We start from the raw sequence: 19102 nt of genomic DNA on the forward strand, positions 1-19102 counted from the left end.
CGTCTCTGGTTCCGTCCCGCCCCATCATACCGTCCCGGGTGTCCAGGAATTGAAAGAGAAGTGGAGTTGGGAGGGAGCGATGTTGCGAAAGTCACCTAAAAATTGGGGCGGGGAAAGGAGGCTACAGTTAAGAAGACGAGCAGGCTGCGGAAGTTACAGCGGAAAGGTTGGGAGGTCCGGTGGGTGCCCTATCCCAGAGGAAAGGAAGAAGTGCCACCGCAGGAGTTTTCCCTTCTCTGTTTCTAGAAGGTGCTATCCAAAAACATGGAACTAATTTATCCAGCAGGGATTATAATCCTTGGTTGCGTTGCTCTTTTATTATTCCTTCAGTGGAAGAATTTGAGTAGACCCCCATGCATAAGGGGCTGGATTCCTTGGTTTGGAGCTGGATTTGAGATTGGGAAAGCCCCTCTAGAATTTATAGAAAAAGCAAGAATCAAGGTAAGTGGCCTTATTGGGGGGGGGGGGGGGGGGGTTCCGGGGGAGTAATGTTTTCTTTTTTATTTCCTTTTTTTGGCTCTCAAGTGCAGTGTTACCACATGGGGAACACACCTGGTGTGCACAATTAAACGATCTAGTCGTTAATTCCTCAACTAACAACATGCTTTATGCAAAGTTTTTCGAAAGAAATAGATTTTTGTAATTTATGAAATACAGTGCAGCTTGTAGCTGCCTTTTTGGAAGTAGAGATTATAAGTGCTAGTTACTTCATTATTTTAAAAAATCCTAGGTGTATACATATTAACTAAATACTTGCAATAATTTGGAAAGACAGAAGTGTAATACAATTAGTTTCAGTTTATGAAACCGCATAATAAATCAGTGTGGAAATCAAAGTTAACAGGCTATTGTAAAAATTGCTTGCAAACTTGGTCTTGACAAATTTTGCTGGCAATTTATTTTCAGCTGTTATTTGATGATGGTGAAATTCAATTTCACTGCGCACTAAGGAGATTAGTTTCCTTGTAGTAGAATGTTTTTGTCTTTAGAATAGCTTTCAAATATAGTATATCTTTCAAAAATAGTATATAGGTTACTGCCAACTTTTTTTCCTTATTTCAGCCAATGTTTTAATGAACATTCTCATGTGTGTGTGTGTGTGTATGTATTGTGTGGTTGGGTTTTTTGCACTTATCTGATTGTTTCCTCAGAATAAATTCCTAAAAGTGGAATTGCTTACTCAAAGGACGTGAACATTTAAATTGTTTATATTATTGTGTTAGCTTTGCAAAAGGAAGTAACAATATACACTTTTTCTTTTCCTTCTAGTGTAGGAGATTGCCTATCTCCTCGTATTCTGGCTCACAGCAAGTACCATAATTCTTGCTAGTCTGATAGATGAAACAATATCTTTTAAAAAAGTACCCTTTTGTCACACATAGCCTTCCTTAGGCATATGATTTTGATAAATTTTAAGGAAGGTTTTTTACAAGCTTGTTTCAGAAGGTCAAACAACATCACAAAGATTATTCTGTTTTCTTCTAAAAGGTTTATAGTTTTGCATTTTACATTTAGGTCTGTGATCCACTTTGAGTTAATTTTTTTGTATGGTGTAAGTTGGAGTGAAGGTTAATTTTTCCCCATTTGGATGTCCAGTTGTTCCAATATCATTTCTTGAAGAACTTTGCTTTTCTCACTGAATTGCATTTGCAGCTTTTCAAAAATTATTTGACCATGTATATGTAAATCTGTTTCTAGCCTTTCTGTACTATTCCATTGATTTATATGACCACTCCTTTGTTAATACTACACTGCCTTAAACATTATAGTTTTATAGTGTCTTTAAATCAAGTCGTAAAAGTTCTCCATATTTTTTTGTAAACTGACTTAGCATTCAAGATTATTTGCATTTTAATATAAATTTTAGAATTGGCTTGTCAATATTTATAATAAAGACTGCTGGAATTATGATTGGAAGTTTCTTAACTCTACAGAAAAATTGGAAGAGAATTGACTTTTTAATAATACTGTCTTCTAATCTATGAATGCTGTATATCTCTCCACTTATTTAGCTATATAATTTCTTTCAGAAATATTCTGTAGTTTTTTCGTGATGTGGTCTTGCTTGATTGTTATTTTAGGTATTTTATATATATGCGTATTTTTTTCTAAAAGATTCGCTCTGAGCTAACATCTGTTGCCAATTTTCCTCTCTTTTATTTTTCCCCCTTCCCAAAGCCCCAGTACATAGTTGTATATTTCAGTTGTGAGTCCTAGATCTTCTACATGAGCCACCGCGACAGCATGGCTACTGACAGATGAGTGGTGTGGTTCAGTGTCTTGGAACGGAACCCCGGCCACCAGAGTGGAATGTGCCAAACTTTAACCACTAGGCCATTAGCGCTGGCTCAGTATTTTATATTTTTGAGCTATTGTAGATACAACTGTTTTCACATTGTTCTCCAGTTGTATCCTGCTGGCACATAAAAAATACAATTTTTTTTGTATGTTAACTTTGTATCCTGTGATCTTGCTAAACTCACTTATTGATTCCAGTAATTATTTTGTAGGTTCCTTAAGAAGTTTTTGCATAAACAATATGTCCTGCAAACAGATAAATTTGATTCCTTTTTTTCTCATCCTTATGCCTTGTGTTATTACAATCAGTATGACCTCTGTTGAATAGATGTGGTGACAGATGACAAGCTTGTCTTTTTCCTAATCTTAGGGGACAGGTGTTCAAAATTTCACCATTAAGTTTAGTGTTAGCTGTTTTTTTCAAGGTGCCTATTTCAGTCTTGACCTTCAACCTAAGTCCATAATTCACAGAATTATTCACCTCACTAGGTAAATAAATAGTAACCTATTGTATATTCACTTCTCTGCAGTTCTTTGTCTGTGGAATTTTAGTCCATTTAGTTCTTATTATTTCCCCAACTGTCAGATGCTTTTAAAAATATGATCTTTGTAATCTGTTCATCTTTTCCTACTTTCCAGTGAGATCCTTGAATCACCTGGTTCTACCTCATCCTACACTGACGGAAGCATCTGCATTTGTTTTAAAAGCTACAAAGTATCCCCTGAATCATAGTTCCCTTAAACAGTCACTTAATGGTTGATATGATTTGTTTTCCGTAGTTTTCTGTTATAAATAATGTAGCAACAAATGTTATTTATGTCTGTGCAAGTGTATCTGTACAGTAAATTATCAGAATCGAAGAGTAAATGCATTTGTAATTTAGAATGAAATAGGAAAACTTTTAAGCAGAGGAGCAATGTGACCTGATTTAAATTTTAAAGTGTCAGTTTGGCTGCTCTGTTAAAAATAGGAATATAATGGTAAAAGAAAGAAGATAATTTGAAGGTTATTGCAATAATTTGAGCTTGAGGTCATGGTGGCTTGGACCATGGTGATAGCAGTGAAAGTTTAAGAAGTGGCTGGAGATAGTTTGAAGGTGGAAGCAACAGAATTTACTGATAGATTGATTGTGGTTGTGGGGTATAAAAGAATGAAAAGGGTCAAAGGTGACTCCTGGAAGGTTAGCTTGAGAAAATAGAAAGTGGAGTTACTATCAAGTGAGATGGACAAGATTGCAAGAAGAACTCACTGGAAGGGAAGATCAGAGTTCACTTTTAGATACGTAGGAGTTTGGGATGTTGACATCCAAGTGGAGGTGCTGAGTCAAGCAGTTGGATAAATGAACCTGGAGTTTGGGAAAGTGGTCCAATTATGCGTAGGTTTAATCTCTTTTGCCTCTCTTCTATAGCCATCCTTTCCCCTGCAATTCTTTTCACATATTTATTTCTATGTCATATTTCTATTTCTATACTCTTTTTCTCTTAGACTCTTTGTTTTTCGTGACTCTGTCTCCCTTATCCTTCTCATAATTGTCTTTTATTCAGAAATGTTTTTATCGTCTCTTTCTTTCCTGAATTCCTTTATTTCCTAATATTCTTCTATTGTCTGACTATTTCTTCCATAGTTTCTTCTATTTCTATTTTGTTTATTTCCTTTGCAGCTGCAACAATAACATTAACTTTTTAATTTCATAAAAAGAATTTAGCATTACAGATTTTATGTACTCTATTTAGCAAATATTTGGGGAGAGTTTCTTTATAAGGCACTTCTGCTTCTCTTTTCTGCTTTTCTTTCTTTCTTTTTTTTTTTTTTAAGAATTTTTCTTATAGTACTGAAGTTTTCCTTCATGTTTAATCGTATCTTAAGGAATTGAGTTGTCTTGGACCAGCTGTCAGCAGGAAGTTTTGGTTGGGGCAGTTGCTTTCTGTGTTTCTTGGCTTAAGTTTTCTATCTTCTCTTGCTACAGTGGAAATATAGTGTCTCTGCATCCATGGCTCCTCTGTCTTCCAGGATCGAATCTTCCAGACTTGAGCTCTCATTGCCTTTCCTCAACAGCTGCTGCTCCTAGAAATTTTAGAACTGATAAACTACAATGGTTAAAAAAGAAAGAACATGGATGGTACAATAGCACCATGGAGAAGAGAGAGAAAAGAATCAGTGAAGTTGAAGAAAGATCAATATAAATTATCCAATATGAATAACAGAGAGAAGATAAACTGAAAAATGAACAGAGCTACAGGGACTGTAAAACTATAACAAAAGATCTCACATTTATGCCATCAGAGTCCCAGAAGGAGAGGAGAAAGAAGGTGGGGTTGAAAAACTATTTGTAGAAATAAAGGCTGAAAAATTCCTAAATGTGGCAAAAGACATAAACCTACAGATTCAAAAAGGTAAGCTAAGTTCAAACAGGATAAACCTCAGGAAATCCACATCAAAATCCACATCAAGACACATGATGGGCAAACTTCTAAAAACTAAAGACAGAGAAAGAATTCTTAAAAGCAGCAAGACACAAATGAAACTTTATTATAGTAAGGGGGTTCAATAATGGAAAAACTCAGAAATATACACTCTGAGATAGGAGAAGGCAATACACAGAGTGGGAATCACTGTGAGATGGGCTAAGATAAACAGGCTATGGATATTGAGGAAGGTAGCAAAAGATGACGAAGAAAGTTCTCAGAAGGTTCTGGAAGGCACCATCTTCTAAAAGTGAAGAGAACACCTGGGAAGACGAGGGTTATATCTCTTAGGAGCAGCAGCTATTGAGGAAAGGCAATGAGAGCTCAAGAAAACATGTTCACAAAAAAACCCGTACATGAATGTTTATAACAACTTTTTTTGTAAGAGCCTGAAACTGAAAAGAGCACAAATGTTCTTCAACAATGTTCAAACAAACTATGGTATATCCATACCATGGAATACTCAGAAATATAAAGGAATGAGCTACTGATACATACAACAACCTGGATGGATCTCAAGTGAATTATGCTTAGTAAAACAAAGCCAATCCCCAAAGTTTCCATACTATATGATTCTATTTTCATAATATCCTTGATGTTCAATCTTAGAGAAATGGAGACCAGGTTAGTAGTTGCCAAGGGTTAAGGAGGAGGGGGGGATGGGAAGGAAATGGCTGTGGTTATAAAGGGCAACATGAGGTATCTTTGTGATGATGGAAATATCCTGTATCTTGACTTTATCAGTGTCAATAGCCTGGTTGTGATACTGTACTATAGTTTTGGGAGATGTTCACACTAAAGGAAACAGAGAAATAGATACATGGGATCTGTCAGTATTATTCCTTATAACTGCATATTAGTCTACACTTATCTCAAAAAGTTTAATAAAAAAATACACAAGCACCGCTTCTACAACATACTGTGTGTGCTTGCCTTTATCTCATAATACCCAGAGTGCAGTTGTTGCAAAAAAAAAAAAAAAGAACGAAAGGAAAGCAAATAAGACAAAAACCCACCACTGCTACAGAATGTGTAATAATTCACATGATCATTTGCCATCTGCAATTGCTTTGCAATAAGTTACTTTAGATACCATGTGTCAGCAGTTATCTCAGATATTCAATATGTTGAACTTGGCTGTTCTGCGCTGTGGCCTGGATGCCTATTTATGTTACAAAGGCCACTTTCCTAATGGAAAGTTAAGAATTCTCATTTGAACAAAACTTAAACAATGAAAATTATGCATCTTCCTCTAAGTATTGCTTAACAAATAATCATTAATAAGGAATATTGGAGAGCAACTAGATGTCTGGATCACTACTGTAAGAAAATGAGACTCTGGTGTTCAGTGGCTCGATGATTATTGGGCCCACATTTGCCTCATAGTGCCCAGCGGTGTGTCGTAAGAATGATCATGTGCTGTTTCATAACATGTCTAGAAATAATTGTAATATTGAAGTAGTGATGAGCATAAATGATATTTTGAGGTATTTATAATAACTGTAATGGGATATAAAAGTATGGGTGGTGGTTCTAAAGTTGTACACGTAGGATGTAGTATGGTAAAGTCATTGCAGCCACAGGAGGAAATGAGGATGAGACTTGGAAGGAAGAAATTTATTATATTCACAGGTCTGAGGCTGGTCACTGCATGCCATGCAGGGCCACAGGGAAAAACACTAGTGTCAGCCAGGATGCAGAAGATAGGAGCAAGAGCAAAGCTTAGGCCAGAGCCTTTACTGGGGCTTCCTCAGGAAAGGCAAGGCAGGGCAAGGTAAACAATTCAGGCCTGGCTAGTTTAAATAATTCCTACAGACTTTGGGCTATAGGGCTGCCCTCTAGTTACCTGGTACCTGGCCCTGGGATGATTTAGGGCAGGGAAAATACTCACTTGGTGTGTGAGAGTTAGATAGGGAGGTAGTAGGTGATATAGGCTCAGTATTTGTTGGTTTGCATGTGAAAGGCATGCTCCTGGCTGGCTGAGCCCTTTGCTATCTCTAAGAATTGGCTAGCCCTGGGAGGTCCCTCTCTCCCCAGTAGTGATGACACCAATGCCAGAGCATCAAGAATAAGAAAATAGAGCTTAAATAATTGGCCCTGTGATGAATGGATGCCAAATAGGCACAGAATCTAAGAAAATACAGTTGGAACAGTGGGTTCGTTTGATGATCAAGTCATGGATAAGATTGTAGTTTGTTGCCTACACTCACAATTGGAGAAAATGCTAAATTACAATTAGAGGTCAATGAAAATAATGATATATTTTTCTCCCGGTAAAGTCATATACTCCCTAAAATCAAACCTGGCACTACAGTATGTTTGTAGGCTGCTGGGAGCGATCTGATAGAGATGGCAAACTCATGATGTAGAGGAGAGAAGGCATAAATGTACAGCAAAGAGAAGGTAAGAGAGTGTGGAAGCCAGGACACGAATAAAGAAATGTTGGTGTTTCACAGGGGCAGGACCTTCCATCTGTGTTAACCTGACGGGAAGCATTGAGAATGGGTACAAATGTGTATCTCTGCAAGATCTGGTGGTGAGAAGTGGAGAGTAGTCGAACTTGATTGCCTCCATTTTCCTTGTGAGTTAGAAAGCGGGAACACTATCTCAGAGTGGAGAGGGTTGGGCAAGGTGTCCAGGTGAAATAATCATGTTGGAAAGTGAGTAAGTGAACGCGTTAGAAAGCTTTTTAGGATTGCAAGGCGCTGTTGAGTGACCACAGATTTATGGTAAAATCAGTCAGCAATTTTGTGTGTTTTTGCTAAACAAAGTTGAGCTAGAGGTTGCTTATAAACCTACTGATATCTTGGAAACAGTGTTCAAGAATCACAGTGTTTGATATGATTTCTAGTAATTATTTCTAACGAGAAAGGAAGGTGCAAGAAAATAACGTGATCAAAAGGAAGGTTAAGTATTAGGACAGAATAAGTTAAGATTCATGTAATTTAGATTTGGCTGAATCAGTCAAGACTTATGACTAATTACCTTATATAATCATAATAATTTTTATTTTGACTATAACTTCAGCATTGGGGTTCTTGATGAACACTGTCTTAAACATAGCCCATAGCCCAGTAACTTATTTAACAGAAATGCTTACTAATATGACCTGTATTTGTGTGTTTTCTTTCAGTATGGACCAATTTTTACAGTCTTTGCTGTGGGCAAGCGAATGACCTTTGTTACTGAAGAAGAGGGGATTAATGTGTTTCTAAAATCCAAAGAAGTAAATTTTAAATTAGCAGTGCAAAGTCCCATCTATCATACAGGTAAAGAATATTTTCAGCTATTTCCTTTAAAATACAACATCGGAATCCAAGAGTAGTTTTAAGTAACAATTACATCATCCTCACTCTATCAAGAATGAGGGGGCCCATTTTTTTATTCTTTAGAGTAGGGATAGAAGGAGGAAAGAATTTATGATGAGTTTGGTCATTGAAAAACAAATTATTGGCAACTTAATCCATTTAGATCTTGACTAGACATGTGTAAGAGATGAGGTTACCTCACTGATGTTTACTTTGGAAAGTCTGTGGAATCTGTATCCTGTTGCAGCTCTCCACACTGTGACTAACTCTGTTCTGCTGCTGCATATGCAGTGTTCCACAGGTTACAGCTCTAGGCTTGATCCCATGTTGCCACTCTTCTCCCTGAACGTAGAATTCCACTGCTTAGTAAAGCCTTTACGTGGCATTTCCTGACATATTCCGTAGGGCTGTTAAGGTAAGTGGGGCTTGGCTTCATGTAATTGATGCCCTTTCATTCTCCATCTTCAGAGACTGCTGGATTGTACTAGTCAGCATGCTTCCAGTATGACGGTCTGCCTTTATTTCTTCCCAGGCTGCAAACATGCATGCTGAGGTCATTTGTCTTCCCAAGAAGGCAGGGCCCGTTCATTTTGTGCCTGGTCCTTTTCTCTGCTTTCACAATGGCTGTGCTTGCTTCTACTGTCTGTAGCTTCTTTCTCTTTGCTTCCCTTTCTGCTTTTTTCTTAGGTTCCTTTTCATGTAGTCTCTAGTGCATTTCTGGCCATTAAGACACAAAAGTGTGTTTTAAAAGCTGTCAGTGATCAATAGCATGATTATTTTTCTTTTTGTTTGCATGAAAATCACAACATGTTGCTTAAATTCCTTGGCTATTTAGTACTTCTTGATGTATGGACTACAGAATTCTAGATCAAAGAATTAAAAACTTTGAAGGCTCTTGATCTCTAAGTTCACATACCCCTTCAGGGAAATATACGTGCTTACTCACCTGTCAGAGGTATATGGAATTGATCAAGTTTTCTCACTTGTGCTTCCTCTGGGACTTTTATGTTTAAATATTTCTATTTAACAGATGAAATATGTTAATATTTACTCTTGAGCCAGCCTCTCATTCCTCTTATATATTCCCCTACCACAGAGAAGATGTATGCTCAGGAAATCTAAAAATTATTTTTAATTAACTTACACAAAATATAACCTACACAGAATCGAGTGATGAATTACAAAATAAAAAATTATTTTTTGAAAAAGTTACTTCGAAGACAATAAAACAGGATTAAAGAAAAATATAAAGGAAGAATGAGTTTAAAAACTCACTTTTCCTCTCACCACCTCAACCCAGCCAGGAGTGTGTATTGTGGAAGGAGCATGAACACTAATATAGAGGAAATAGTGGGGTCAAAGCTATTCACGAGTTTAGGAAAGGCCTCCTGCTGGAAGTAATATTCGAGAAGACACTTGAAAGAGAAACAGAAATCAGCAGGAGAAATTTATGGCTTGTCGATGTAGGGGTGTGGGGGTAAGGTTGGTCAAGTAGAGAATGTTCTGAGCAGATAGAACAGCTCACGAAAATGCTGGGATGTATAAAAGAGTGTGTGTTTTCAATATACCTGGATTTGGAGGGACAAGGGGCTGGAAATATCATTGGAGAGCTAGAAAGATGGTAGGAGACCTTGTAAACTTTGTTAAGGATAGGAAGCCACAAAGGATTTAAAACAGGGACATAAAATCACTAGATTTGTGTTTTCCAGAGGCCTTGTTAATCACCCCCTTATAGATCATCCCTTAAAGTGAATCACCCTACATACTTCTACTGTCTCCTTTTATTTGAGGAAGCTGGTTTGATGTACTGGGTGGACTTTGGCTACAGTCCCTACTGACCAGGTATTAGTAGGGGTATATTTACTATTTGCTTCTTTTGATAATAATTTTCTCTGTTTATAGCATCAATTCCAAATAATGTCTTCTTTACAATGCATGAAAAACTTCATACCATGATGAAAGGGAAATTAGGGACTAGCAACGTGTATCGACTCACTGGACAACTGACTGAAGAACTTCATGAACAGCTGGAGAATTTAGGCCTTCACGGGACAATGGACCTGAGCAACTTAGTCAGGTAATTGGATGCATTGGTATGATTTAATCTTGTTTATTTGGAATAAAAATTTTAAAAATCTGAAGTCTATACCTTGGACTTCAAAAATTATCGGGTGGATTAATGAAGTCTACCTAACTAGGCAATTAAGAGATATTAATCTTTTAAATTCTAATTAATGGGCAGTTTTCAGTTAGCACTCCAATTTTAAGGTGAGCAAATAAGCCAATATAGTCATTTTAATACATTAATTTCTCTTTAGTCATTCTATACAATTGTGTGTGCTCTACATGGATTTTCCTCCTACAATTGTCATGCATCCATCAGAATTTTGATAAAACATTCAGTGTATTTTGTGATTGTTAGAACAAGTGGACATTGAAAGGACAGGGAGGAGGACAGAATCGTAAAGTAGATGACAAGGGTCCAGGAGCTGTTCGAGAGACTTGCAAGGGTGGCTGAGACAATATGGGCCTCAGGACTGAGCCCAGGGTCCTCCTAGAGGGAGGTGCTGAGAGACAGGTGAGCTAGGAAAGGGCAGCGGAGGGACCCAGGTGTCACTCAGCCTTGTTCTGAAGCTTTCTGGTACAGGTAAGGGCTGGGCCTGGGAGCCGTGGGAAAAATTCTCCATGTGCATAAGGAGATTTGGTAAATTATGTTACCCATAAGGCACTTTTCCATCTCAGTGGGATACTGGGATGCTGAAGGCAGGATTCAACAGTTGAGATTCCTAAGACAGAACAACATTTGATATTTTGTTAGAGGTCCAGAAAAAGAGAGAGAGAAAATGAAAATAAAAACAAGCAACCAGCCAAACTTTTAGCATGCCTAATATCTACAACAAAACAAAGCAAATGCTTGGATATCTTTAAAACTTTGGGGTAAAGAGATCCTGAAAAGTTTCTAGTGAGGATGAGATGGTAAATAAAAATGAAATAAACAGTACTTAGTGTTACTAATCTAAGGCATATTAACAATCTTTGATATTCTTTTGCTTAAGTATGCCACAGTAATCATTTTATTCACTTATGTTAAAATTTACTGATGATAGGTACTATATTTCAATATGCAATATTTCAAATTTGTAGGATCCTGTGAGATATTAGGAAATTTGGTCCCTAATATTGATTCTTTGGTTACTTTTTGCTGCTCTCTAAAGACATGAGCTGTATCTTAGTTACTGGTTCTTTTTGTTAGTGCCAATGAATCAATTCCAACCCCTGGTGATCCTGGGTACAGCAGAGTGGAGCCCTGCCCAGTCTTTTTGCGCCATCCTCTCACCTTCTGACACAACATCGGACAGTGCTCCCCTGCTGTTCACAGGGTTTTCACAGCCAGTTTTCTCAGAAGTGTGTTTCTTCTTAGTTTCTCTTAGTCTGGAAGCTCTGCTGGAACCTGTCCACCGTGGGTGACCCTGCTGGTATTTGAAATCTCAGTGGCATAGCTTTCAGCATCACAGCCAGTTGCAGCCTCCCCAGTCTGACAACCGACAGACAGGTGGTGTGGTTCCTTGACAGGGAAACAAACCTGGGCTGTGGTGGTGAGAGCTCCGAATCCTAACCACTAGACTGCCAGGGATGGCTAGTTATTGTTATTTGTTAAATAGATGTTTGCTGAAATTACTTCTAATCAATTTATTTCTGTATTATCATCTCACATTTGTCAGGATCTAACACTGCTTGCTTAGAAGGCATTTTAAAATCTTCAGATAACTAAGACCACGATTTCAGTTCCCTCTAAGTCACCTGAACCACAATAAGCAAATATTAAAACCTCTTATGAATGACATTTTCCCAAAAGAATCTGTCACATACTATTATCCACCACTAGTATATAGCTATTAAATATTGCCCTCTTTGTCTCCTGTGCCTTTCTTTTTTGGTCATCGGGTCTGACTTTTTATGTGTTTCTGTCTTTGTAGGCATCTCCTTTACCCAGTCACAGTGAATGTGCTCTTTAAAAAAGGTTTGTTTCCCACAAACGCAAAGAAAATCAGTGAGTTCCGTCAGCATTTTCAAGTTTATGATGAAGGCTTTGAGCATGGGTCCCAGATGCCAGAATGTCTCCTAAGGTAGAGAGTTGTTTCCTGTAATTAACTCATTGACCAAGCTCTTCTCAGCAATTCATGCATTTCTCTGTTCTAAGTGATATGACAGCAATTTAAGTGGAAGAGAGAGAAGCTATTTCTCATGACTAGCCTGTTTTTGGTCTGTGTGTGAATTGAGGGAGGAACTGAAGAGGAGAGATGTACTATTTCCATGTTTTTCTTCTTTTGAGGAGCAAAAATAAGAGAATATGAGAATGAAATGAAGAATTTATTTTGAGGCCTTTTATCCCATTTACAGCTTATTAGAATCACATTCATTGCTCCAATTTGGAACCATGCTAAATCATCAAGTGTAACCCCTCTCAGAATCAGTCATTATTGTCCTTACTCTCTCTGAGCAGAAGTGGGTGTGGTCAAATGTATTCTTCACAGGTGGCTCACATAACTGTTTATAAAATGATTCGAAGGCAAAGTAACTCATGATTTTTAAATTTCTTGGCAGTTGGTCTACAGTGGTAACTGGTCAGAAAAGATTAAAAAGATCGTAGCCAGTTTGCTTTACCTGGATTAACCCAGCAGTGGGTCCCTGTGCTAATTTTTCATGTTCTCGCAACTGACAACAGCCAGAGTAAAAGTAGACCATCAAGTCATGGGCCCTGTTTTCTTATTCAATGCCAGTTCTACAGGAATTGTAACATTTATTTGCAAAAGACACTAAAATGTGGCGCCTTGCCCCTTCAGTTTTCCTCGTGGACTGAGAAGTCTGAAGGTAGACCACTCATGAAATTCTAGCTGAAAATGAAGACATTTGGAGAAAAAAATCACGGTTCCATAGACATTCTCCCTCTTGTGCTGTGACGTATCACTCATAAAGTGCTCTCGAATTAATTTATATGCAAATTTTTTCACCTAGAAACTGGTCAAAATCCAAAACATGGCTTCTAGCACTTCTTGAGAAAAACATGCCAGATATAAAAGCATACAAATCTGCAAAAGATCATTCCATGGTAAGTATTCCTTAGCTTTTTTGCTAAAATATATGAGATAAAAACAGTAATAAACTATGATTGTTAAAAATGTATTTTTGCTCAAAATCATGAGATTACAAAGATGCCAAGCACTGTGTTGGATGTTTACACATATTATTTTCTTGTTATGTCCTCACAACAGTGAGGCCGGTATTAGTCCTGTTCCACATAAGAAAAGACTGAGGCTACAGACAACAATATGAAACAAAACTCTGAGGTTTTTTTTTTTATTGGTTTGTATAAGACACAGTTGGCTGTGTCAACAGTGACAGGTGGGAGTTATGGCAAGTTAGGCCAGGATAACAAAGCTCTACAAAGTAGCCTTTGTTCTTGAAGCTACAACCACTAATTATTTCTCTCTTCAAATGTGAAGAGGTACTGTGGTATGATTTAAGAAGCAAGGCTCTGTGACAGTCAGCATCTTAAGTGTCCTAGATCCGTGGTTCTTCAAGCGTGGTCCCCAGACCAGTGGTACCAAGAGCACCTGGGAACCACTCACTCAGAGGCTCTCTGGTGGAGCCCAACAATCTGTGATTTAATAAGCCTTCCAGGTGTTTGTGATACTTGCTAATGAATGGGTCTCAGCCCTGGCTGCTCTTTAGAATCTCTGGGAGCCTTTGAAAACTATGTGATTCTCCAGACCCACCCTCAGAGACTGGGATTCATTTGGTCTAGACTGCTTGGCTCAAATCCAGTCACCAGTTGCATGACCTTGGACATGGAACCTAACCTCTTGGCCTCGGTTTCCTCACCTACCTCATAGAGTTATGGGGATTAAATGAGTTAATATTTGTAAAGCACTTTGAACATAGTAAGGATTAGTAAGAGTTTATCATCATTATTATTGTTTAAAAAATCACTTCTGATCTTTTAGTATGTGAATATGATATCAAACATTTTTGTTTGTTTGCTTTTACTTGTTATAGCAAGTATTACCACAAACACCTCTGCTTAACACTGGAGAGGAAGACAGCCTTAAAAAAAAAGGGAATATATAAATGTTTAGGTATCTCCCTCCTGAAAAAAGGGAATAGAAAGCTGTATATACTGGAATGCCCTCCATTGACAAACTATGTTTCAGCTAAGGATTCTATTTTACCAACAGACCCAGACAAACACAAATTTTTGTTTGCAATATTTTTCAAGATTTAGGGGTAAAGCCACATGTATAATAAAAGCTGCACCCAGATAAGTCTGTAATCTATAGGCCTAGCAAACAGGGTTTTTAAGGTCCCAGCTAAAACTCCCTACCAACAGTACTACTAGAATAGCACTTATTTTGCTTACTCTGAAGAAATGAGGCATTTTTAATCATTGGTACTCTAATTCCCTATTTGAATAAAGACAAATTTGGGGAGCGACGTTAGCATCATGGCAGAGTGAGTTGTTCCCTTAGCTTCTCCCTCTAAGTTACAACTAGTCAGACATCCAGTGACCAACAGAGGGCTCCCTGCACAGCACACCAGAACGGCTGAGTGATCCATACATCTATACACCTGAACAGGGGTGGACTGCACCCCTGGGAGGCAGTGGAACTAGGGGAGCAGTCCCCTCCGCCTCCCCGGTGGTGGTGATCCAAAATGCAAATCCTCACACCAGTGCACATGCCAGCCACCACAGGCTGCAAGGGCAAACACAGCACTCCTGGCTTGGCCCATACCCCCCACAGTAGTAGTGGGTGGCGCACGCATTCCAAGGCTCCAGGACACAGAGCAGAGCTGGCAAGCCAGCCACCTCCCCTTCTCCTGACAGTAGCACTGGACTTTCCAGAAGTGGGAACTACATCCAAGGCATAAATTTCCTCAGCAGGGGCAGAGTGTCCTGACCTGAGGTCTCACAAAGCACACTGGCAGGCACCAGTGCCCAGAGATTGCAGGGCCAGCAACAACGTTTGCAGCATAGTCTCTATTCCTCCCCCAGCAGGTAGCACCTGCAACCTGAGGCTTCAAGATCACAGCAGAACTTGAGACCCAGCCCCTGGTGGTGACACCCCTGTCACTGGCTCTGCTGGCAGCAAGGACTGCATACCCAGGCCCCCGATTGCAACAGTGATGCCTATGAACCTAGTGCCCCTGGCAGTGGCACTGCCAGCACCCCACAATAACCCAGGAGCAGCAGTGCAGGTAGTGTATGGGGCAGCAGCACCCCAACCTATGGAGAGCCCATGGAGAGCAAGTAGGGGACACAGGACCCAGGCGACCCCAGAAGCAGCAGAAGTGCTCACAGCCTAGTGACCCCAATGGCAATACCTGAGACTACAGCGACATCAAAAGTAGCAGGGCACCAGCAACCTCAGAGGCACAAGCAGCACACGAGGGCACTGACGGTGCCTCTAGCCCAGGCAGTGGAGGGTGGAACGTGCAGGCTCTCAGATACAACCAGAAGCAGCTCAGAACCAGAGTAACTGAAGCTGTACCCAAAGAAAAAAGGTGTTTATTCCCACAAATGCACAGGCAGAGGATCAACTTATCAAACACCATGAAGAACGACAATAACACAGCAGAACGGAAGGAGAATGACAGCTCTCCAGCTCTCCAGACTTGAGTCACAGAAGATTACAATCTGACTGACAGAGAATTCAAAACAGCAGTCATAAAGAAACTCAACAAGTTACAGGAAGACTCAGAAAGACAGTGCAGTGAGCTTAGGAATAAAATTAATGATCAGAAGGAATACTTCACCAAAGAGATTGAAGCTCTTAAAAAAAAATCAAACAGATATTCTGGATATGAAGAACACAACCAATGAGATAAAAAATAATGTATAAAGCTTAAAAAGTATAGCAGATCTTATGGAGGAGAGAATCAGTGAGGTTGAAGATAGAAACCTAGGAATGATCCAGGTGGAAGAGGAGAGAAAACTAAGATTTAAACAAATGAAGAAATTCTTCAAGAAATATCTGACTCAATTAATAAAAGTAACGTAAGGATTATAGGTCCCCCAGAGGGAGAAGAGAGGGAGAAAGGAGCAGAGAGCTTATTGAAAGGTATAATAGCTGAGAACTTCCCAAACCTGGGGAAGGAACTGGACATCCAAGTAGGTGAAGCTAATAGAACTCCTAATTGCATCAATGCAACAAGACCTTCTCCAAGGCATATAATATTAAAACTGTCAAAAGTCAATGACAAAGAAAAAATATTAAGGGCAGCAAGAGAGAAGAAAATAACCTACAAAGGAACCCCTATCAGGCTTTCAGCAGATTTCTCAGCAGAAACCTTGTAGGTTAGGAGAGAGTGGAATGATATATTCAAAATACTGAAAGACAAAAACTATCAATCAAGAATACTCTATCCAGTGAAATTATCCTTCAGATGTGAGGGAGAAATATGAACTTTCCCAGACAGAGAAAAGCTGAAGGAGTTCATCGCTACTGTATCTGTCTTACAAGAAATGATGAAGGGAGCCCTCCTACCTGAAACAAAAAGGCAAAGTTTTACAAAGCTTTGAGCAAGGAGTTAGACAGACAAATCAGAAAATTGCAGCTGTATATCAGAATAGGTTAGCAAACACTTATAAAATGAAGGGTAAAGGGAAAGAAAGCATCAAAAACAACTATAACCGCTTCAATTTGGTCACAAACTCACAACACAAAAAAGAATAATTTGTGAGAACAAAAACGTAGAAGGGGAAGAGGAGAGGGATGGGACCTGCTTAGCCTAATGGAGATGAGAGGCTATCGGAAAACGCACCATCTCACCTATGAGATCTCGTATACAAACCTCCTGGTAACCACAAAACAGAAAATTAGAGCAGAGTCACAAATCATAAATAAAGCGAAAGTGAGAAGGCCATCACAGAAAACCACCAAACTGAAATGGCAGACAGAAATACAAGGGAAAAGAAACAGTGGAAATATAGATCAACTGGAAAACAGAAGGTAAAATGGCAGTATCAAGCCCTCAAATATCAATAATCATTCTAAATGTAAATGGATTGTTCACCAATCAAAAGATAGAGAGTGGCTAGATGGATTAAAAAAACAAGACAAATTTTGAACTTTGCTAAAGCTAGTTTAATGTTTAAGACTTTGGGACAGAATTCACTTTGTACATTTATGAGCAATTTCACTTCATTTCTAAATGTATCGCCTCTGTTTTCCTCCAGCAATGTTCACGCTGAACTTATGTTTTTATACTCACACTTTTTTTTAATGTGGGCTAAGAAAAAAAGAAGATTCTGTTGTCTTCTACTGCATACATAGATTTCAGTGGCTTAGTTAAGCAAAAGACTGGAAGAAGTTTTTTATTTTTGTTAAATATTATGCACACATTTTATCACATCATAATTTTATCATGTTATAACATGGGTGATTCCTCCCATGTTATTCTAGATATATATTAAACTAGTATTTTTATTAAAAAATTGACTGTAGTACAGAATAGCATATCAAAAGAATGAAATACATCTATAGAATTTTTAATGAGATGCAAACTTTGTGTTGTAACAACTTACATTGTAAGTATGATAGAAACCAGGAGTAAATAAAATTTAGACCTAAATTATTTTAAATTCTGCTAATCCATTATTACAAAAACAGTAACAGTAAGAGACCACTAACATTTGTGGGGTGCTTACTCTGTGCTAGGCATAGTGTTACACATTTCACAAATTCATTGTTCATTTATTTTTCATAACAACTTTAATACCCAGGAAACTTGGGATTATTAAAACCAGAAATCTTGGCATTAGAGTGGTTAATCACTTATGAAACATTACATGCCTTAGTAAATAACAGCAATAGTCTCTCATCATGTAATTTCTTTGACACAGTTTCATCGTTATTTTCTGTGTCATAGGATCTAAAGAAAAACTACTACATTATGGTATACTGCATTTGTCCTAATTCTTAACCCATGAGTTATGGGCTGTGTCTCTAACAGGACAGTAGAGTGTAGTGGAAGAGTGTGGGCTCTGGAGGCAGGGCCAGGCTCACAGGGTTTGATCCCAGCTCAACCACCCACAAGCCATATGTCCCTGGCAAAGTTCCCCAGCTTAATTATGCTTCAGTTTCCTCAAATATAGAGTGGTGAAGATAATAGTATCTACTTCTTGGTGAGGATTGAGTGGTTAAATATATAAAGTACTTGCCTTAGCAAGCAATGACTAGACATGAGCTACCCTTATTTCTGTCACCTAAACCTGAGTTATTTAAGATTCAAAGTGTACGAGTAACTTAATGAAAATGTTATAGTGTCTGTATTTCTTCCTTGTGATGGGAAATGACCATTGGCAAAGGCAAATCTGGGGAAACCGTCCAATGAAGAAAATGCCTTCATGGAGTTTGTATGATGACCTGAGAGCAAGCATAGTAGGTGGCCTTTGATGGGGCCCTGATCTGACTTGGCACAGTTCAAGACAAATGTCAGTTCTCTGCATGGTTTTCAAGTATTGCAGTATTTATAATACACTGGCTTAGCAATTCTCTCTCCTACGGTGTATAGGCTGAGAATCTGCATTGCACGTGGGGGTAATGTCTTCCCTGAATGCTCCAGAGATCGGTGTTTCTGTGTTGCCTGCATTTTCCTAAGAGCAGAGGTTTATCAAACAAAATTTTTTAAGATAAAAGCATTTGTCAAAATGGTATTATGTACTAAGTTTGGTTTTAAGTACTTTATGGGTAGTAACTCATTTAAATGTCACAACTGTCCTATGAGGTAGGTACCGTATTATGACTATTTTATAGATGAGGAAATTGAGACACAGATAGCTTAAAGTAACCTGTTCAAGTTACCCAGCTCTTAGATAACTAAGCCAGGTTCCAGTTCTACATATAAGGGTCTTGGAAGTTGTCACTCCATCCTAACAACAAGTGAAAAGCTGAACAGACCAAAGAATCAACAATTCTTCTTGGATCCAGAACAGAGAGGGGTCACAGGGCAAACCACTGCCTCCAAGACTG

The 19102-nt window shown here is 38.5% G+C and overlaps 1 protein-coding gene across 2 annotated transcripts in view; it reads left to right on the forward strand.

Moving 5' to 3' along the window:
* Nucleotides 1–53: 53 nt before the first annotated feature.
* The window catches only part of LOC124226385 (24-hydroxycholesterol 7-alpha-hydroxylase), a 91548-nt gene continuing 72499 nt past the window's right edge, over nt 54–19102 (forward strand). Inside the window, exons 1-5 of one of the 2 annotated variants that reach the window (XM_046639610.1) lie at nt 54–441; nt 7898–8033; nt 9975–10149; nt 12050–12199; nt 13089–13182. In XM_046639610.1, the coding sequence (XP_046495566.1) occupies nt 265–441; nt 7898–8033; nt 9975–10149; nt 12050–12199; nt 13089–13182 (732 nt within the window). In that variant the 5' untranslated portion in view covers nt 54–264. The remainder of the gene's footprint in view (nt 442–7897; nt 8034–9974; nt 10150–12049; nt 12200–13088; nt 13183–19102) is intronic. The other variant, XM_046639609.1, reaches the window with a different exon arrangement.

The sequence above is a fragment of the Equus quagga genome, chromosome 15 (assembly GCF_021613505.1).
Source record: "Equus quagga isolate Etosha38 chromosome 15, UCLA_HA_Equagga_1.0, whole genome shotgun sequence".
Classification (NCBI taxonomy): Eukaryota; Metazoa; Chordata; class Mammalia; order Perissodactyla; family Equidae; genus Equus; species Equus quagga.